The sequence below is a fragment of the Physella acuta genome, unplaced genomic scaffold, assembly GCF_028476545.2.
Source record: "Physella acuta isolate Inbredline_101_S28 unplaced genomic scaffold, ASM2847654v3 ptg000579l, whole genome shotgun sequence".
Lineage (NCBI taxonomy): Eukaryota > Metazoa > Mollusca > Gastropoda > Physidae > Physella > Physella acuta.
Window position 1 is genome coordinate 1,253,161 of NW_026732098.1, and position 23,315 is coordinate 1,276,475.

Consider the following 23,315-nt stretch of genomic DNA (forward strand, 5'->3'; position numbering starts at 1 on the left):
GCCAATTTGTAGACATATGGACAGGCCTAAACCAAAGAGAAAATAGCCAATTTGTAGACATATGGACAGGCCTAAACCAAAGAGAAAATAGCCAATTTGTAGACATATGGACAGGCCTAAACCAAAGAGAAAATAGCCAATTTGTAGACATATGGACAGGCCTAAACCAAAGAGAAAATAGCCAATTTGTAGACATATGGACAGGCCTAAACCAAAGAGAAAATAGCCAATTTGTAGACATATGGACAGGCCTAAACCAAAGAGAAAATAGCCAATTTGTAGACATATGGACAGGCCTAAACGAAAGAGAAAATAGCCAATTTGTAGGCATATGGACAGGCCTAAATCAAAGAGAAAATAGCCAATTTGTAGACATATGGACAGGCCTAAACCAAAGAGAAAATAGCCAATTTGTAGACATATGGACAGGCCTAAACCAAAGAGAAAATAGCCAATTTGTAGGCATATGGACAGGCCTAAACCAAAGAGAAAATAGCCAATTTGTAGACATATGGACAGGCCTAAACCAAAGAGAAAATAGCCAATTTGTAGACATATGGACAGGCCTAAACCAAAGAGAAAATAGCCAATTTGTAGACATATGGACAGGCCTAAACCAAAGAGAAAATAGCCAATTTGTAGACATATGGACAGGCCTAAACCAAAGAGAAAATAGCCAATTTGTAGACATATGGACAGGCCTAAACCAAAGAGAAAATAGCCAATTTGTAGACATATGGACAGGCCTAAACCAAAGAGAAAATAGCCAATTTGTAGACATATGGACAGGCCTAAACCAAAGAGAAAATAGCCAATTTGTAGACATATGGACAGGCCTAAACCAAAGAGAAAATAGCCAATTTGTAGACATATGGACAGGCCTAAACCAAAGAGAAAATAGCCAGTTTGTAGACATATGGACAGGCCTAAACCAAAGAGAAAATAGCCAATTTGTAGACATATGGACAGGCCTAAACCAAAGAGAAAATAGCCAATTTGTAGACATATGGACAGGCCTAAACCAAAGAGAAAATAGCCAATTTGTAGACATATGGACAGGCCTAAACCAAAGAGAAAATAGCCAATTTGTAGACATATGGACAGGCCTAAACCAAAGAGAAAATAGCCAGTTTGTAGACATATGGACAGGCCTAAACCAAAGAGAAAATAGCCAATTTGTAGACATATGGACAGGCCTAAACCAAAGAGAAAATAGCCAATTTGTAGACATATGGACAGGCCTAAACCAAAGAGAAAATAGCCAATTTGTAGACATATGGACAGGCCTAAACCAAAGAGAAAATAGCCAATTTGTAGACATATGGACAGGCCTAAACCAAAGAGAAAATAGCCAATTTGTAGACATATGGACAGGCCTAAACCAAAGAGAAAATAGCCAATTTGTAGACATATGGACAGGCCTAAACCAAAGAGAAAATAGCCAATTTGTAGACATATGGACAGGCCTAAACCAAAGAGAAAATAGCCAATTTGTAGACATATGGACAGGCCTAAATCAAAGAGAAAATAGCCAATTTGTAGACATATGGACAGGCCTAAACCAAAGAGAAAATAGCCAATTTGTAGACATATGGACAGGCCTAAACCAAAGAGAAAATAGCCAATTTGTAGACATATGGACAGGCCTAAACCAAAGAGAAAATAGCCAATTTGTAGACATATGGACAGGCCTAAACCAAAGAGAAAATAGCCAATTTGTAGACATATGGACAGGCCTAAACCAAAGAGAAAATAGCCAGTTTGTAGACATATGGACAGGTCTAAACCAAAGAGAAAATAGCCAATTTGTAGACATATGGACAGGCCTAAACCAAAGAGAAAATAGCCAATTTGTAGACATATGGACAGGCCTAAACCAAAGAGAAAATAGCCAATTTGTAGACATATGGACAGGCCTAAACCAAAGAGAAAATAGCCAATTTGTAGACATATGGACAGGCCTAAACCAAAGAGAAAATAGCCAATTTGTAGACATATGGACAGGCCTAACCAAAGAGAAAATAGCCAATTTGTAGACATATGGACAGGCCTAAACCAAAGAGAAAATAGCCAATTTGTAGACATATGGACAGGCCTAAACCAAAGAGAAAATAGCCAATTTGTAGACATATGGACAGGCCTAAACCAAAGAGAAAATAGCCAATTTGTAGACATATGGACAGGCCTAAACCAAAGAGAAAATAGCCAATTTGTAGACATATGGACAGGCCTAAACCAAAGAGAAAATAGCCAGTTTGTAGACATATGGACAGGCCTAAACCAAAGAGAAAATAGCCAGTTTGTAGACATATGGACAGGTCTAAACCAAAGAGAAAATAGCCAATTTGTAGACATATGGACAGGCCTAAACCAAAGAGAAAATAGCCAATTTGTAGACATATGGACAGGCCTAAACCAAAGAGAAAATAGCCAATTTGTAGACATATGGACAGGCCTAAACCAAAGAGAAAATAGCCAATTTGTAGACATATGGACAGGCCTAAACCAAAGAGAAAATAGCCAATTTGTAGACATATGGACAGGCCTAAATCAAAGAGAAAATAGCCAATTTGTAGACATATGGACAGGCCTAAACCAAAGAGAAAATAGCCAGTTTGTAGACATATGGACAGGTCTAAACCAAAGAGAAAATAGCCAATTTGTAGACATATGGACAGGCCTAAACCAAAGAGAAAATAGCCAATTTGTAGACATATGGACAGGCCTAAACCAAAGAGAAAATAGCCAGTTTGTAGACATATGGACAGGTCTAAACCAAAGAGAAAATAGCCAATTTGTAGACATATGGACAGGCCTAAACCAAAGAGAAAATAGCCAATTTGTAGACATATGGACAGGCCTAAACCAAAGAGAAAATAGCCAATTTGTAGACATATGGACAGGCCTAAACCAAAGAGAAAATAGCCAATTTGTAGACATATGGACAGGCCTAAATCAAAGAGAAAATAGCCAATTTGTAGACATATGGACAGGCCTAAACCAAAGAGAAAATAGCCAGTTTGTAGACATATGGACAGGTCTAAACCAAAGAGAAAATAGCCAATTTGTAGACATATGGACAGGCCTAAACCAAAGAGAAAATAGCCAATTTGTAGACATATGGACAGGCCTAAACCAAAGAGAAAATAGCCAATTTGTAGACATATGGACAGGCCTAAACCAAAGAGAAAATAGCCAATTTGTAGACATATGGACAGGCCTAAACCAAAGAGAAAATAGCCAATTTGTAGACATATGGACAGGCCTAAACCAAAGAGAAAATTGCCAATTTGTAGACATATGGACAGGCCTAAACCAAAGAGAAAATAGCCAATTTGTAGACATATGGACAGGCCTAAACCAAAGAGAAAATAGCCAATTTGTAGACATATGGACAGGCCTAAACCAAAGAGAAAATAGCCAATTTGTAGACATATGGACAGGCCTAAACCAAAGAGAAAATAGCCAATTTGTAGACATATGGACAGGCCTAAACCAAAGAGAAAATAGCCAATTTGTAGACATATGGACAGGCCTAAACCAAAGAGAAAATAGCCAATTTGTAGACATATGGACAGGCCTAAACCAAAGAGAAAATAGCCAATTTGTAGACATATGGACAGGCCTAAACCAAAGAGAAAATAGCCAATTTGTAGACATATGGACAGGCCTAAACCAAAGAGAAAATAGCCAATTTGTAGACATATGGACAGGCCTAAACGAAAGAGAAAATAGCCAATTTGTAGGCATATGGACAGGCCTAAATCAAAGAGAAAATAGCCAATTTGTAGACATATGGACAGGCCTAAACCAAAGAGAAAATAGCCAATTTGTAGACATATGGACAGGCCTAAACCAAAGAGAAAATAGCCAATTTGTAGGCATATGGACAGGCCTAAACCAAAGAGAAAATAGCCAATTTGTAGACATATGGACAGGCCTAAACCAAAGAGAAAATAGCCAATTTGTAGACATATGGACAGGCCTAAACCAAAGAGAAAATAGCCAATTTGTAGACATATGGACAGGCCTAAACCAAAGAGAAAATAGCCAATTTGTAGACATATGGACAGGCCTAAACCAAAGAGAAAATAGCCAATTTGTAGACATATGGACAGGCCTAAACCAAAGAGAAAATAGCCAATTTGTAGACATATGGACAGGCCTAAACCAAAGAGAAAATAGCCAATTTGTAGACATATGGACAGGCCTAAACCAAAGAGAAAATAGCCAATTTGTAGACATATGGACAGGCCTAAACCAAAGAGAAAATAGCCAATTTGTAGACATATGGACAGGCCTAAACCAAAGAGAAAATAGCCAATTTGTAGACATATGGACAGGCCTAAACCAAAGAGAAAATAGCCAGTTTGTAGACATATGGACAGGCCTAAACCAAAGAGAAAATAGCCAATTTGTAGACATATGGACAGGCCTAAACCAAAGAGAAAATAGCCAATTTGTAGACATATGGACAGGCCTAAACCAAAGAGAAAATAGCCAATTTGTAGACATATGGACAGGCCTAAACCAAAGAGAAAATAGCCAATTTGTAGACATATGGACAGGCCTAAACCAAAGAGAAAATAGCCAGTTTGTAGACATATGGACAGGCCTAAACCAAAGAGAAAATAGCCAATTTGTAGACATATGGACAGGCCTAAACCAAAGAGAAAATAGCCAATTTGTAGACATATGGACAGGCCTAAACCAAAGAGAAAATAGCCAATTTGTAGACATATGGACAGGCCTAAACCAAAGAGAAAATAGCCAATTTGTAGACATATGGACAGGCCTAAACCAAAGAGAAAATAGCCAATTTGTAGACATATGGACAGGCCTAAACCAAAGAGAAAATAGCCAATTTGTAGACATATGGACAGGCCTAAACCAAAGAGAAAATAGCCAATTTGTAGACATATGGACAGGCCTAAACCAAAGAGAAAATAGCCAATTTGTAGACATATGGACAGGCCTAAACCAAAGAGAAAATAGCCAATTTGTAGACATATGGACAGGCCTAAACCAAAGAGAAAATAGCCAATTTGTAGACATATGGACAGGCCTAAACCAAAGAGAAAATAGCCAATTTGTAGACATATGGACAGGCCTAAACCAAAGAGAAAATAGCCAATTTGTAGACATATGGACAGGCCTAAACCAAAGAGAAAATAGCCAATTTGTAGACATATGGACAGGCCTAAACCAAAGAGAAAATAGCCAATTTGTAGACATATGGACAGGCCTAAACCAAAGAGAAAATAGCCAGTTTGTAGACATATGGACAGGCCTAAACCAAAGAGAAAATAGCCAATTTGTAGACATATGGACAGGCCTAAACCAAAGAGAAAATAGCCAATTTGTAGACATATGGACAGGCCTAAACCAAAGAGAAAATAGCCAATTTGTAGACATATGGACAGGCCTAAACCAAAGAGAAAATAGCCAATTTGTAGACATATGGACAGGCCTAAACCAAAGAGAAAATAGCCAATTTGTAGACATATGGACAGGCCTAAACCAAAGAGAAAATAGCCAATTTGTAGACATATGGACAGGCCTAAACCAAAGAGAAAATAGCCAATTTGTAGACATATGGACAGGCCTAAACCAAAGAGAAAATAGCCAATTTGTAGACATATGGACAGGCCTAAACCAAAGAGAAAATAGCCAATTTGTAGACATATGGACAGGCCTAAACCAAAGAGAAAATAGCCAATTTGTAGACATATGGACAGGCCTAAACCAAAGAGAAAATAGCCAATTTGTAGACATATGGACAGGCCTAAACCAAAGAGAAAATAGCCAATTTGTAGACATATGGACAGGCCTAAACCAAAGAGAAAATAGCCAATTTGTAGACATATGGACAGGCCTAAACCAAAGAGAAAATAGCCAATTTGTAGACATATGGACAGGCCTAAACCAAAGAGAAAATAGCCAATTTGTAGACATATGGACAGGCCTAAACCAAAGAGAAAATAGCCAATTTGTAGACATATGGACAGGCCTAAACCAAAGAGAAAATAGCCAATTTGTAGACATATGGACAGGCCTAAACCAAAGAGAAAATAGCCAATTTGTAGACATATGGACAGGCCTAAACCAAAGAGAAAATAGCCAATTTGTAGACATATGGACAGGCCTAAACCAAAGAGAAAATAGCCAATTTGTAGACATATGGACAGGCCTAAACCAAAGAGAAAATAGCCAATTTGTAGACATATGGACAGGCCTAAACCAAAGAGAAAATAGCCAATTTGTAGACATATGGACAGGCCTAAACCAAAGAGAAAATAGCCAATTTGTAGACATATGGACAGGCCTAAACCAAAGAGAAAATAGCCAATTTGTAGACATATGGACAGGCCTAAACCAAAGAGAAAATAGCCAATTTGTAGACATATGGACAGGCCTAAACCAAAGAGAAAATAGCCAATTTGTAGACATATGGACAGGCCTAAACCAAAGAGAAAATAGCCAATTTGTAGACATATGGACAGGCCTAAACCAAAGAGAAAATAGCCAATTTGTAGACATATGGACAGGCCTAAACCAAAGAGAAAATAGCCAATTTGTAGACATATGGACAGGCCTAAACCAAAGAGAAAATAGCCAATTTGTAGACATATGGACAGGCCTAAACCAAAGAGAAAATAGCCAATTTGTAGACATATGGACAGGCCTAAACCAAAGAGAAAATAGCCAATTTGTAGACATATGGACAGGCCTAAACCAAAGAGAAAATAGCCAATTTGTAGACATACTGCAATGAAGATGTGAAAGAAAAATGGACCCAGCGTCTGGTGAGTGACTGACCATGTTGGCTGGACAGTTGACAAACTCCTTGTTGACCAGGGCCTGTTCCCTCATCTGGAGGGCGCGGAGATGTGTCATGTCACATGTCTGTCTGTGTGAGGTGACCACTGCATGGACGACATCAACATCATTGGCCAGCAGAGAATTCAGTTCACTGGTCTGTGATGCCAGACTTTTCTTCTGCATCTGCTCAATGATGCGCGCCTTCTCTTTCTTGGGGACACGACCAAATCTGACAGCTGTAGAAAAAGTTTCGTTATACCACTTGGAAAATGTATCTTTTAGAGAAGATTTAAAAATTTTCCATGGGCTTCTTATATGGCTGATTTACCATCAGCCTTAAAATAATAGTACTTTACATGTAAACATCTTAAAGATAGATATTTAAACATTGGTATTTTTATCTATCAAACAAAGGACTTACCATCTCTGGACATCCCCACTGATATACATTTCTTGAGCCTGAAAAAATTCAGTTTTTACATGTAGAACTATTCCAAAACCAATGAAGACAAGCAGCACAACAAGAAATTGTAACAAAAGTAAAACATGAGGTTTTTTCACTGATATCTCTAGGTACCCCTGTTTTTTCACTGATATCTCTAGGTACCCCTGTTTTTTATATTATCTGACATTTCATTGACAGATTCTTTACATTAGACTAAATTGTCTTACTATTTATTCATACAAGTACACTGAACACTAGTGACATCTATTGACAGTAATGACCAAAATTCAAGTAGACCCAACTCACCGACAGTACTGACACCTATTTCTGTTGACACGTTGGATATTGCACTGCTGGTTCTTCAGGCAGGGGCGGTACTGTATCTTTTGTTGGATAGACCTACGGAAAAACCCCTGTAGAAAAACAGGAGGACATTTAAATATAAGCGGACAAAATATTCTACAGAGGTGAAACACTCTGGCTCACACAGAAAGACCAAATCACACAATCTTTAATGTGTGAGCAAATCACACAATCTTTAGTGTGTGACCAAATCACACAATCTTTAGTGTGTGACCAAATCACACAATCTTTAGTATGTGACCAAATCACACAATCTTTAGTGTGTGAGCAAATCACACAATCTTTAGTGTGTGACCAAATCACACAATCTTTAGTGTGTGACCAAATCACACAATCTTTAGTGTGTGACCAAATCACACAATCTTTAGTGTGTGACCAAATCACACAATCTTTAAGGTGTGACCAAATCACACAATCTTTAGTGTGTGACCAAATCACACAATCTTTAGTGTGTGACCAAATCACACAATCTTTAGTGTGTGAGCAAATCACACAATCTTTAATGTGTGAGCAAATCACACAATCTTTAGTGTGTGATCAAATCACACAATCTTTAGTGTGTGATCAAATCACACAATCTTTAGTGTGTGATCAAATCACACAATCTTTAGTGTGTGACCAAATCACACAATCTTTAGTGTGTGATCAAATCACACAATCTTTAGTGTGTGAGCAAATCACACAATCTTTAGTGTGTGATCAAATCACACAATCTTTAGTGTGTGAGCAAATCACACAATCTTTAATGTGACCAAATCACACAATCTTTAGTGTGTGAGCAAATCACACAATCTTTAATGTGTGAGCAAATCACACAATCTTTAGTGTGTGATCAAATCACACAATCTTTAGTGTGTGAGCAAATCACACAATCTTTAATGTGACCAAATCACACAATCTTTAGTGTGTGACCAAATCACACAATCTTTAGTGTGTGACCAAATCACACAATCTTTAATGTGTGAGCAAATCACACAATCTTTAGTGTGTGATCAAATCACACAATCTTTAGTGTGTGAGCAAATCACACAATCTTTAATGTGACCAAATCACACAATCTTTAGTGTGTGAGCAAATCACACAATCTTTAATGTGTGAGCAAATCACACAATCTTTAGTGTGTGATCAAATCACACAATCTTTAGTGTGTGATCAAATCACACAATCTTTAGTGTGATCAAATCACACAATCTTTAGTGTGTGACCAAATCACACAATCTTTAGTGTGTGATCAAATCACACAATCTTTAATGTGTGAGCAAATCACACAATCTTTAGTGTGTGACCAAATCACACAATCTTTAGTGTGTGAGCAAATCACACAATCTTTAGTGTGTGACCAAATCACACAATCTTTAGTGTGTGACCAAATCACACAATCTTTTGTGTGTGACCAAATCACACAATCTTTAGTGTGTGACCAAATCACACAATCTTTAATGTGTGACCAAATCACACAATCATTAATGTGTGACCAAATCACACAATCATTAATGTGTGACCAAATCACACAATCTTTAGTGTGTGAGCAAATCACACAATCTTTAGTGTGTGACCAAATCACACAATCTTTAATGTGTGACCAAATCACACAATCATTAATGTGTGACCAAATCACACAATCATTAATGTGTGACCAAATCACACAATCTTTAGTGTGTGAGCAAATCACACAATCTTTAATGTGTGACCAAATCACACAATCTTTAATGTGTGACCAAATCACACAATCATTAATGTGTGACCAAATCACACAATCTTTAGTGTGACCAAATCACACAATATTTAATGTGTGTGCAAATCACACAATCTTTAATGTGTGAGCAAATCACACAATCTTTAGTGTGTGACCAAATCACACAATCTTTAAGGTGTGACCAAATCACACAATCTTTAGTGTGTGACCAAATCACACAATCTTTAAGGTGTGACCTAATCACACAATCTTTAGTGTGACCAAATCACACAATCTTTAGTGTGTGAGCAAATCACATAATCTTTTGTGTGTAACCAAATCACACAATCTTTAATGTGTGACCAAATCACACAATCTTTAGTGTGTGACCAAATCACACAATCTTTAGTGTGTGACCAAATCACACAATCTTTAATGTGTGAGCAAATCACACAATCTTTAGTGTGTGACCAAATCACATAATCTTTTGTGTGTGACCAAATCACACAATCTTTAATGTGTGAGCAAATCACACAATCTTTAGTGTGACCAAATCACACAATCTTTAGTGTGACCAAATCACACAATCTTTAGTGTGTGAGCAAATCACACAATCTTTAAGGTGTGACCAAATCACACAATCTTTAGTGTGTGACCAAATCACACAATCTTTAGTGTGTGAGCAAATCACACAATCTTTAGTGTGACCAAATCACACAATCTTTAATGTGACCAAATCACACAATCTTTAGTGTGTGACCAAATCACACAATCTTTAGTGTGACCAAATCACACAATCTTTAGTGTGTGACCAAATCACACAATCTTTAGTGTGTGAGCAAATCACACAATCTTTAGTGTGTGACCAAATCACACAATCTTTAATGTGTGAGCAAATCACACAATCTTTAGTGTGTGACCAAATCACATAATCTTTTGTGTGTGACCAAATCACACAATCTTTAATGTGTGAGCAAATCACACAATCTTTAGTGTGACCAAATCACACAATCTTTAGTGTGTGACCAAATCACACAATCTTTAGTGTGTGACCAAATCACACAATCTTTAATGTGTGAGCAAATCACACAATCTTTAATGTGTGACCAAATCACACAATCTTTAGTGTGTGACCAAATCACACAATCTTTAGTGTGTGAGCAAATCACACAATCTTTAGTGTGTGACCAAATCACACAATCTTTAAGGTGTGAGCTAATCACACAATCTTTAGTGTGACCAAATCACACAATCTTTAGTGTGTGAGCAAATCACACAACCTTTAATGTGTGACCAAATCACACAATCTTTAGTGTGACCAAATCACACAATCTTTAAGGTGTGAGCAAATCACACAATCTTTAATGTGTGAGCAAATCACACAATCTTAAGTGTGTGACCAAATCACACAATCTTTAGTGTGTGACCAAATCACACAATCTTTAGTGTGTGACCAAATCACACAATCTTTAGTGTGTGACCAAATCACACAATCTTTAATGTGTGAGCAAATCACACAATCTTAAGTGTGTGACCAAATCACACAATCTTAAGTGTGTGACCAAATCACACAATCTTAAGTGTGTGACCAAATCACACAATCTTTAGTGTGTGACCAAATCACACAATCTTTAATGTGTGAGCAAATCACACAATCTTAAGTGTGTGACCAAATCACACAATCTTTAGTGTGTGAGCAAATCACACAATCTTTAATGTGACCAAATCACACAATCTTTAGTGTGTGACCAAATCACACAATCTTTAGTGTGTGACCAAATCACACAATCTTTAGTGTGTGACCAAATCACACAATCTTTAGTGTGTGACCAAATCACACAATCTTTAATGTGACCAAATCACACAATCTTTAATGTGTGACCAAATCACACAATCTTTAGTGTGTGAGCAAATCACACAATCTTTAATGTGACCAAATCACACAATCTTTAGTGTGTGACCAAATCACACAATCTTTAGTGTGTGACCAAATCACACAATCTTTAGTGTGTGACCAAATCACACAATCTTTAGTGTGTGACCAAATCACACAATCTTTAATGTGACCAAATCACACAATCTTTAATGTGTGACCAAATCACACAATCTTTAGTGTGTGACCAAATCACACAATCTTTAGTGTGTGACCAAATCACACAATCTTTAGTGTGTGAGCAAATCACACAATCTTTAGTGTGTGAGCAAATCACACAATCTTTAGTGTGTGACCAAATCACACAATCTTTAGTGTGTGACCAAATCACACAATCTTTAATGTGTGAGCAAATCACACAATCTTAAGTGTGTGACCAAATCACACAATCTTTAGTGTGTGAGCAAATCACACAATCTTTAATGTGACCAAATCACACAATCTTTAGTGTGTGACCAAATCACACAATCTTTAGTGTGTGACCAAATCACACAATCTTTAGTGTGTGACCAAATCACACAATCTTTAGTGTGTGACCAAATCACACAATCTTTAATGTGACCAAATCACACAATCTTTAGTGTGTGAGCAAATCACACAATCTTTAGTGTGTGACCAAATCACACAATCTTTAGTGTGTGACCAAATCACACAATCTTTAGTGTGTGACCAAATCACACAATCTTTAGTGTGTGACCAAATCACACAATCTTTAGTGTGTGACCAAATCACACAATCTTTAATGTGACCAAATCACACAATCTTTAATGTGTGACCAAATCACACAATCTTTAGTGTGTGACCAAATCACACAATCTTTAGTGTGACCAAATCACACAATCTTTAATGTGACCAAATCACACAATCTTTAATGTGTGACCAAATCACACAATCTTTAGTGTGTGACCAAATCACACAATCTTTAGTGTGTGAGCAAATCACACAATCTTTAGTGTGTGAGCAAATCACACAATCTTTAGTGTGTGACCAAATCACACAATCTTTAGTGTGTGACCAAATCACACAATCTTTAGTATGTGAGCAAATCACACAATCTTTAGTGTGTGAGCAAATCACACAATCTTTAGTGTGTGAGCAAATCACACAATCTTTAGTGTGTGACCAAATCACACAATCTTTAGTGTGTGACCAAATCACACAATCTTTAGTGTGTGAGCAAATCACACAATCTTTAGTGTGTGAGCAAATCACACAATCTTTAGTGTGTGAGCAAATCACACAATCTTTAGTGTGTGACCAAATCACACAATCTTTAGTGTGTGACCAAATCACACAATCTTTAGTGTGTGAGCAAATCACACAATCTTTAGTGTGTGACCAAATCACACAATCTTTAGTGTGACCAAATCACACAATCTTTAATGTGTGACCAAATCACACAATCTTTAGTGTGACCAAATCACACAATCTTTAGTGTGTTAGCTCCTCATGTCTTGGCTAAATCTGGTCAATGTAATGGGCCCCCACAGTACAAAGTCAGGCCCCCACAGTACAAAGTCAGGCCCCCACAGTACAAAGTCAGGCCCCCACAGTACAAAGTCAGGCCCCCACAGTACAAAGTCAGGCCCCCACAGTACAAAGTCAGGCCCCCACAGTACAAAGTCAGGCCCCCACAGTACAAAGTCAGGCCCACAAAGTAAAAATTGGGCCCCTACAAATCAGGTCCATGTAATAAAACATGGGCCGCTACAAATCAGGTCCATGTAATAAAACATGGGCCCCTACAAATCAGGTCCATGTAATAAAATATGGGCCCCTACAAATCAGGTCCATGTAATAAAACATGGGCCACTGCAGTACAAAGTCTGGTCCATCCAATACAAGTTAAGTGCAATCCATAAAGGGGGGAGGGGTGTCATACCAGGGGAGTGGAGCCATAAAAAGCCGATATTTCCGCAGGAGAAAATTATCAATGAAATTTTTGATGAGCTCAGCTCTAAAAATAGAACAGTCTCCAGCGAGCTCTGGGAGCAGTTCTAAGATGTGGCTACATGAGAACATGTAGCACTGGGGGTAGCTACACAGGGTGACATGTAGCACTGGGGGTAGCTACACAGGGTGACATGTAAATGTAGCACTGGGGGTAGCTACACAGGGTGACATGTAAATGTAGCACTGGGGGTAGCTACACAGGGTGACATGTAAATGTAGCACTGGGGGTAGCTACACAGGGTGACATGTAAATGTAGCACTGGGGGTAGCTACACAGGGTGACATGTAAATGTAGCACTGGGGGTAGCTACACAGGGTGACATGTAAATGTAGCACTGGGGGTAGCTACACAGGGTGACATGTAAATGTAGCACTGGGGGTAGCTACACAGGGTGACATGTAAATGTAGCACTGGGGGTAGCTACACAGGGTGACATGTAAATGTAGCACTGGGGGTAGCTACACAGGGTGACATGTAGCACTGGGGGTAGCTACACAGGGTGACATGTAAATGTAGCACTGGGGGTAGCTACACAGGGTGACATGTAAATGTAGCACTGGGGGTAGCTACACAGGGTGACATGTAAATGTAGCACTGGGGGTAGCTACACAGGGTGACATGTAGCACTGGGGGTAGCTACACAGGGTGACATGTAAATGTAGCACTGGGGGTAGCTACACAGGGTGACATGTAAATGTAGCACTGGGGGTAGCTACACAGGGTGACATGTAGATGTAGCACTGGGGGTAGCTACACAGGGTGACATGTAGCACTGGGGGTAGCTACACAGGGTGACATGTAGCACTGGGGGTAGCTACACAGGGTGACATGTAGCACTGGGGGTAGCTACACAGGGTGACATGTAAATGTAGCACTGGGGGTAGCTACACAGGGTGACATGTAGCACTGGGGGTAGCTACACAGGGTGACATGTAGCACTGGGGGTAGCTACACAGGGTGACATGTAAATGTAGCACTGGGGGTAGCTACACAGGGTGACATGTAAATGTAGCACTGGGGGTAGCTACACAGGGTGACATGTAGCACTGGGGGTAGCTACACAGGGTGACATGTAGCACTGGGGGTAGCTACACAGGGTGACATGTAAATGTAGCACTGGGGGTAGCTACACAGGGTGACATGTAAATGTAGCACTGGGGGTAGCTACACAGGGTGACATGTAGCACTGGGGGTAGCTACACAGGGTGACATGTAAATGTAGCACTGGGGGTAGCTACACAGGGTGACATGTAGCACTGGGGGTAGCTACACAGGGTGACATGTAAATGTAGCACTGGGGGTAGCTACACAGGGTGACATGTAGATGTAGCACTGGGGGTAGCTACACAGGGTGACATGTAAATGTAGCACTGGGGGTAGCTACACAGGGTGACATGTAGCACTGGGGGTAGCTACACAGGGTGACATGTAAATGTAGCACTGGGGGTAGCTACACAGGGTGACATGTAAATGTAGCACTGGGGGTAGCTACACAGGGTGACATGTAAATGTAGCACTGGGGGTAGCTACACAGGGTGACATGTAGCACTGGGGGTAGCTACACAGGGTGACATGTAAATGTAGCACTGGGGGTAGCTACACAGGGTGACATGTAAATGTAGCACTGGGGGTAGCTACACAGGGTGACATGTAAATGTAGCACTGGGGGTAGCTACACAGGGTGACATGTAGCACTGGGGGTAGCTACACAGGGTGACATGTAAATGTAGCACTGGGGGTAGCTACACAGGGTGACATGTAAATGTAGCACTGGGGGTAGCTACACAGGGTGACATGTAAATGTAGCACTGGGGGTAGCTACACAGGGTGACCTGTAAATGTAGCACTGGGGGTAGCTACACAGGGTGACATGTAGCACTGGGGGTAGCTACACAGGGTGACATGTAGCACTGGGGGTAGCTACACAGGGTGACATGTAGCACTGGGGGTAGCTACACAGGGTGACATGTAGCACTGGGGGTAGCTACACAGGGTGACATGTAAATGTAGCACTGGGGGTAGCTACACAGGGTGACATGTAAATGTAGCACTGGGGGTAGCTACACAGGGTGACATGTAAATGTAGCACTGGGGGTAGCTACACAGGGTGACATGTAGCACTGGGGGTAGCTACACAGGGTGACATGTAGATGTAGCACTGGGGGTAGCTACACAGGGTGACATGTAGATGTAGCACTGGGGGTAGCTACACAGGGTGACATGTAAATGTAGCACTGGGGGTAGCTACACAGGGTGACATGTAAATGTAGCACTGGGGGTAGCTACACAGGGTGACCTGTAGCACTGGGGGTAGCTACACAGGGTGACATGTAGATGTAGCACTGGGGGTAGCTACACAGGGTGACATGTAGCACTGGGGGTAGCTACACAGGGTGACATGTAGCACTGGGGGTAGCTACACAGGGTGACATGTAAATGTAGCACTGGGGGTAGCTACACAGGGTGACATGTAAATGTAGCACTGGGGGTAGCTACACAGGGTGACCTGTAGCACTGGGGGTAGCTACACAGGGTGACATGTAAATGTAGCACTGGGGGTAGCTACACAGGGTGACATGTAGATGTAGCACTGGGGGTAGCTACACAGGGTGACATGTAAATGTAGCACTGGGGGTAGCTACACAGGGTGACCTGTAGCACTGGGGGTAGCTACACAGGGTGACATGTAAATGTAGCACTGGGGGTAGCTACACAGGGTGACATGTAGATGTAGCACTGGGGGTAGCTACACAGGGTGACATGTAGATGTAGCACTGGGGGTAGCTACACAGGGTGACATGTAAATGTAGCACTGGGGGTAGCTACACAGGGTGACATGTAAATGTAGCACTGGGGGTAGCTACACAGGGTGACATGTAGCACTGGGGGTAGCTACACAGGGTGACATGTAGATGTAGCACTGGGGGTAGCTACACAGGGTGACATGTAGCACTGGGGGTAGCTACACAGGGTGACATGTAGCACTGGGGGTAGCTACACAGGGTGACATGTAAATGTAGCACTGGGGGTAGCTACACAGGGTGACATGTAAATGTAGCACTGGGGGTAGCTACACATGGTGACATGTAGCACTGGGGGTAGCTACACAGGGTGACATGTAGCACTGGGGGTAGCTACACAGGGTGACATGTAGATGTAGCACTGGGGGTAGCTACACAGGGTGACATGTAAATGTAGCACTGGGGGTAGCTACACAGGGTGACATGTAAATGTAGCACTGGGGGTAGCTACACAGGGTGACATGTAAATGTAGCACTGGGGGTAGCTACACAGGGTGACATGTAAATGTAGCACTGGGGGTAGCTACACAGGGTGACATGTAGCACTGGGGGTAGCTACACAGGGTGACATGTAAATGTAGCACTGGGGGTAGCTACACAGGGTGACATGTAAATGTAGCACTGGGGGTAGCTACACAGGGTGACATGTAAATGTAGCACTGGGGGTAGCTACACAGGGTGACATGTAAATGTAGCACTGGGGGTAGCTACACAGGGTGACATGTAAATGTAGCACTGGGGGTAGCTACACATGGTGACATGTAGCACTGGGGGTAGCTACACAGGGTGACATGTAGCACTGGGGGTAGCTACACAGGGTGACATGTAGATGTAGCACTGGGGGTAGCTACACAGGGTGACATGTAAATGTAGCACTGGGGGTAGCTACACAGGGTGACATGTAGCACTGGGGGTAGCTACACAGGGTGACATGTAGATGTAGCACTGGGGGTAGCTACACAGGGTGACATGTAAATGTAGCACTGGGGGTAGCTACACAGGGTGACATGTAAATGTAGCACTGGGGGTAGCTACACAGGGTGACATGTAAATGTAGCACTGGGGGTAGCTACACAGGGTGACATGTAAATGTAGCACTGGGGGTAGCTACACAGGGTGACATGTAAATGTAGCACTGGGGGTAGCTACACAGGGTGACATGTAAATGTAGCACTGGGGGTAGCTACACAGGGTGACATGTAAATGTAGCACTGGGGGTAGCTACACAGGGTGACATGTAAATGTAGCACTGGGGGTAGCTACACAGGGTGACATGTAAATGTAGCACTGGGGGTAGCTACACAGGGTGACATGTAAATGTAGCACTGGGGGTAGCTACACAGGGTGACATGTAAATGTAGCACTGGGGGTAGCTACACAGGGTGACATGTAAATGTAGCACTGGGGGTAGCTACACAGGGTGACATGTAAATGTAGCACTGGGGGTAGCTACACAGGGTGACATGTAAATGTAGCACTGGGGATAGCTACACAGGGTGACATGTAAATGTAGCACTGGGGGTAGCTACACAGGGTGACATGTAGCACTGGGGGTAGCTACACAGGGTGACATGTAGATGTAGCACTGGGGGTAGCTACACAGGGTGACATGTAAATGTAGCACTGGGGGTGACCATCATGTGTCTACCTACAGGCCACAATGGCCATCACGTCTACCTACAGGCTTTTGTCTCATTTTTCTCACTTCTATTATCTACTTCTAACTTCGTTGACTTGATGTAGTGTCAAGCCAATCAATCAAACGCTTCCACCCCACCCCCTCCACCCTATGTCCAGCAGATTGGCGCTAGAATCCTACCCCCCCCCCCACGTCCCCACCCCCCCCCCCCTCTCCACCCTATGTCCAGCAGATGGGCTATAGAACCCTACCCACCCCCCTCTACCCTATGTCCCCCCCTCACCACCCCCCTATGTCCAGCAGGTTGGCTCTAGAATCCTACCCCACCCCCCTCTACCCTATGTCCCCACCCCCCCCCCCCCCACCTTATGTCCCCACCACCCTTCCACCCTATGCCCCCCCTCCACCCTATGTCCAGCAGGTTGGCTCTTACCTTACAGCCTTCACAAGCGTGGACGCCATAGTGGAAGCCGCTGGCACGGTCACCGCACACACGGCATAGGACAGTCTCGCCGTCAAATTCTGGGGAGAGAAGAGGTAGGCGTTGTGGGAGATGTGTAGCTTGTGGGAGATGTGTAGCTTGTTGGAGATGTGTAGAGATGTGTAGCTTGTGGGAGATGTGTAGAGATGTGTAGCTTGTGGGAGATGTGTAGCTTGTGGGAGATGTGTAGAGATGTGTAGCTTGTGTAGAGATGTGTAGAGATGTGTAGCTTGTGGGAGATCTGTAGAGATGTGTAGCTTGTGGGAGATGTGTAGCTTGTGGGAGATGTGTAGCTTGTGAGAGATGTGTAGCTTGTGGGAGATGTGTAGAGATGTGTAGCTTGTGGGAGATGTGTAGCTTGTGAGAGATGTGTAGAGATGTGTAGCTTGTGGGAGATGTGTAGCTTGTGGGAGATGTGTAGAGATGTGTAGCTTGTGGGAGATGTGTAGCTTGTGTAGAGATGTGTAGAGATGTGTAGCTTGTGAGAGATGTGTAGCTTGTGGGAGATGTGTAGCTTGTGGGAGATGTGTAGCTTGTGGGAGATGTGTAGCTTGTGGGAGATGTGTAGCTTGTGGGAGATGTGTAGAGATGTGTAGCTTGTGGGAGATGTGTAGCTTGTGGGAGATGTGTAGAGATGTGTAGCTTGTGGGAGATGTGTAGAGATGTGTAGCTTGTGGGAGATGTGTAGCTTGTGGGAGATGTGTAGCTTGTGGGAGATGTGTAGCTTGTGGGAGATGTGTAGAGATGTGTAGCTTGTGGGAGATGTGTAGCTTGTGGGAGATGTGAAGAGATGTGTAGCTTGTGGGAGATGTGTAGAGATGTGTAGCTTGTGGGAGATGTGTAGCTTGTGAGAGATGTGTAGCTTGTGGGAGATGTGTAGCTTGTGGGAGATGTGTAGCTTGTGGGAGATGTGTAGCTTGTGGGAGATGTGTAGCTTGTGGGAGATGTGTAGAGATGTGTAGCTTGTGGGAGATGTGTAGAGATGTGTAGCTTGTGGGAGATGTGTAGAGATGTGTAGCTTGTGGGAGATGTGTAGCTTGTGTAGAGATGTGTAGCTTGTGGGAGATGTGTAGCTTGTGGGAGATGTGTAGCTTGTGGGAGATGTGTAGCTTGTGGGAGATGTGTAGCTTGTGTAGAGATGTGTAGCTTGTGTAGAGATGTGTAGCTTGTGAGAGATGTGTAGCTTGTGGGAGATGTGTAGAGATGTGTAGCTTGTGTAGAGATGTGTAGCTTGTGGGAGATGTGTAGAGATGTGTAGCTTGTGGGAGATGTGTAGCTTGTGTAGAGATGTGTAGCTAGTGAGAGATGTGTAGCTTGTGGGAGATGTGTAGCTTGTGGGAGATGTGTAGCTTGTGGGAGATGTGTAGAGATGTGTAGCTTGTGGGAGATGTGTAGAGATGTGTAGCTTGTGAGAGATGTGTAGCTTGTGGGAGATGTGTAGCTTGTGGGAGATGTGTAGCTTGTGAGAGATGTGTAGCTTGTGGGAGATGTGTAGAGATGTGTAGCTTGTGGGAGATGTGTAGCTTGTGGGAGATGTGTAGAGATGTGTAGCTTGTGGGAGATGTGTAGAGATGTGTAGCTTGTGAGAGATGTGTAGAGATGTGTAGCTTGTGGGAGATGTGTAGCTTGTGGGATATGTGTAGCTTGTGGGATATGTGTAGCTTGTGGGAGATGTGTAGAGATGTGTAGCTTGTGGGAGATGTGTAGAGATGTGTAGCTTGTGAGAGATGTGTAGCTTGTGGGAGATGTGTAGAGAAGTGTAGCTTGTGGGAGATGTGTAGAGATGTGTAGCTTGTGGGAGATGTGTAGCTTGTGTAGAGATGTGTAGAGATGTGTAGCTTGTGAGAGATGTGTAGCTTGTGGGAGATGTGTAGAGATGTGTAGCTTGTGAGAGATGTGTAGCTTGTGGGAGATGTGTAGCTTGTGGGAGATGTGTAGCTTGTGGGAGATGTGTAGCTTGTGGGAGATGTGTAGAGATGTGTAGCTTGTGGGAGATGTGTAGCTTGTGGGAGATGTGTAGCTTGTGGGAGATGTGTAGCTTGTGGGAGATGTGTAGCTTGTGGGAGATGTGTAGCTTGTTGGAGATGTGTAGAGATGTGTAGCTTGTGGGAGATGTGTAGAGATGTGTAGCTTGTGGGAGATGTGTAGAGATGTGTAGCTTGTGGGAGATGTGTAGAGATGTGTAGCTTGTGGGAGATGTGTAGAGATGTGTAGCTTGTGGGAGATGTGTAGCTTGTGGGAGATGTGTAGCTTGTGGGAGATGTGTAGAGATGTGTAGCTTGTGGGAGATGTGTAGAGATGTGTAGCTTGTGGGAGATGTGTAGAGATGTGTAGCTTGTGGGAGATGTGTAGCTTGTGGGAGATGTGTAGAGATGTGTAGCTTGAGGGAGATGTGTAGAGATGTGTAGCTTGAGGGAGATGTGTAGAGATGTGTAACTTGTGGGAGATGTGTAGAGATGTGTAGCTTGTGGGAGATGTGTAGAGATGTGTAGCTTGTGTGAGGTGTGTAGAGATGTGTAGCTTGTGGGAGATGTGTAGAGATGTGTAGCTTGTGGGAGATGTGTAGAGATGTGTAGCTTGTGGGAGGTGTGTAGAGATGTGTAGCTTGTGGGAGATGTGTAGAGATGTGTAGCTTGTGTAGAGATGTGTAGCTTGTGTGAGGTGTGTAGAGATGTGTAGCTTGTGGGAGATGTGTAGAGATGTGTAGCTTGTGGGAGATGTGTAGAGATGTGTAGCTTGTGGGAGATGTGTAGAGATGTGTAGCTTGTGTAGAGATATGTAGCTTGTGTGAGGTGTGTAGAGATATGTAGCTTGTGTGAGGTGTGTAGAGATGTGAGATGTTTAACTTGTGAACATAAGACGTACAATAGTGGCTCAAAACAAGCTAATAATAATCATCAAATAATGAAAATTGTATTTTTAAATCAATAGCGATCCTACAATGTTAGTGGAGGGGATACGATGAATGATGAAAACAAGGAAACTGAGATGAAGACGATGAATAATAAAAAAAAAACGAAATTATTTTTTTTAACTTTACAAAACAAGGAAGTGGACTGCAAACGCGTAGTTATATTTAGAAACAAAACAATTTTACAGCTGCTTCTTGTTTTTGAAAGCGAAGAGCTTTAGGTTCGTAACCTTTGACCTACATTTAGCTAATCATGGAATTGTACCATAAGATTTTTCAGATTTAGGCTCAGTTGGTCACTTTTTAAAATTCGTGCTCGTTTTTATTTTCCAGAACTTTTTAGAACTTCATAAAATTGTATCCGATGTTTACGATGGTATAAGAACCAACAACAAACAAACAACGCTGCATAGATTATACGAGGCGAGCTTACAAAAAAAAAAAGGAAACATGCACAGAATTAGAATCGATGATCGCCACTCTACTTCATAAGAAACGAGGGCCACTGAAAAACAATCAAATACACAAGCAAAGTTCTGTCCTCTTCCCGCCCGTTGTGTGACGTCATTCAAGTACACGCAGACTCAGGATGAGTGAATGTGTCACTCAAGTAGACTCAGGATGAGTGAATGTGTCACTCAAGTACACTCAGGATGAGTGAATGTGTCACACTAAGGGGAAACCACTGTATACCAGCAACAGACCTTGCCACTAACTGTGTCAGCACTGGTTCCATGACGTATACATGTGGCCCAGTACCGCTAGCACATCTGATGTACATCAGTCTGTTCAAGGTCTCCCGTCCCGACCTTGAACTGGGAATTTATCTTTTAGAAAAGTGCACCGTGTCCTTTATTGTGTCTCCTCCTTGTCCCCCCCCCCCCCCCCCGTCCCCGCTGATAAATACCAGCTTGCAGTGGGGAAATGCAATGCACAGCAAACGGCAACTTTAACCACAACTGCTCCCTTTAACTTCTGCTTATCTGAACGGCGAATACATTTGATCTTTGTGCAGTATTATTTCATGTAACTAGGATCAGCCGGCGGTGGGGTGGGGGGGGAGAGAAAAATGCCGATAGGGGAGAGAACTGGCGAGGTAAACTCCGGCTAGGAACGCAGAGACCACGTGTTGTTTACTACAAATGCGGCACAGGTTTCCCTCCCCCCCCTGCACTTTTTTTGTAACCTACATTTTCGGTGTGATAACGTCACGACGTGGGCGGGCCATGAAGGTGGGGATTGCCCGGTGTTCATTTTTTTTCTAGGCACTGGAATATTTTTACATCTGCCAGTGAAATAAGGCACATTTTCTAGTGTAGTAGGTCAATATAATTTATTTTTACAGTGAATTCAGCTCATATTCATTTTAAGAAGGTGGGGCTCCAGAAAAAACGGGGAAAAAACTTCTTAAATAATAAGCAGTTTTTTATTTATTTGTTTATATAATAAGTAAAGGTGGTTAAGGAGAAATATTTGCATGCGTCAGGGACTCTTCTGAAAATATGGTTGCCATGGTAACGGCGGCCGTCTTGAAAAAATAACCTTATATATAACGAATATATATATATATATCGGTCATATAATCTTTGATCATTCCTTTACTATCACCAATAGAGTCAGCTGGCTAGTTTTTTTTTTACAGAAAACCGCTAGTAATATTTTTTTCAAATTTTATAAAAAAAAAATGTTTGGTGAAATACCGTTTTTGTGCATTGTTTTTAAAGATTTTTCACCATACCAAATTTTGAAAATTCAAAATAAATATTTCTAGAGTGTTTTCTGTTTAAAAAAAAAAACTAGTCAGCTGACTCTATGAGTGTTAGTAAATGAAGGATCATTGCTTATAAGGCCACTTAAATTAATGTTAGTTTGTAAAGTCTTAAAACCCAACAAGTTTTTTTAAGATGGCCGCCGTTGCCATGACAACCATATTTTCAAAAGAGTCCTTGATACTTGCAAATATTTTCCTTTGAGTAATCTAACTTAGATATACACAAATAAATAAATAAAACGTATTAATTAAGACGTTGTTTTTTCTGGAGCTTGCCCCCTTCAGTGAGTCACGACGGGTAGCCCAGGAGGTCTGTAAGTGTACAAGATTTAAATGCTTTCAAAACATTTATACCACACGCATTAAAAAAAATCACATGTAGGCCTATACCCTTATAAATGGAACGGAGTGGTCTAGCGGGTTCAAGTCAGTAGACCGTCCCTGAGTCCACCCAACTCTGATGGGTACCTAACTCAAGTTAGGGAAAGTAAAGGTGGCTGGGCATAGTGCTGACCACACT

At 41.9% G+C, this 23,315-nt stretch overlaps 1 protein-coding gene across 1 annotated transcript in view; it reads right to left on the bottom strand.

Moving 5' to 3' along the window:
* LOC131946979 (uncharacterized) overlaps positions 1 to 23,315 on the bottom strand; it is a 48,662-nt gene that overhangs the window by 16,897 nt on the left and 8,450 nt on the right. Inside the window, 4 exon segments of the mRNA XM_059308041.1 lie at positions 6,820 to 7,058; positions 7,244 to 7,281; positions 7,574 to 7,680; positions 18,066 to 18,154. Coding sequence (XP_059164024.1) covers positions 6,820 to 7,058; positions 7,244 to 7,281; positions 7,574 to 7,680; positions 18,066 to 18,154 — 473 coding nt within the window.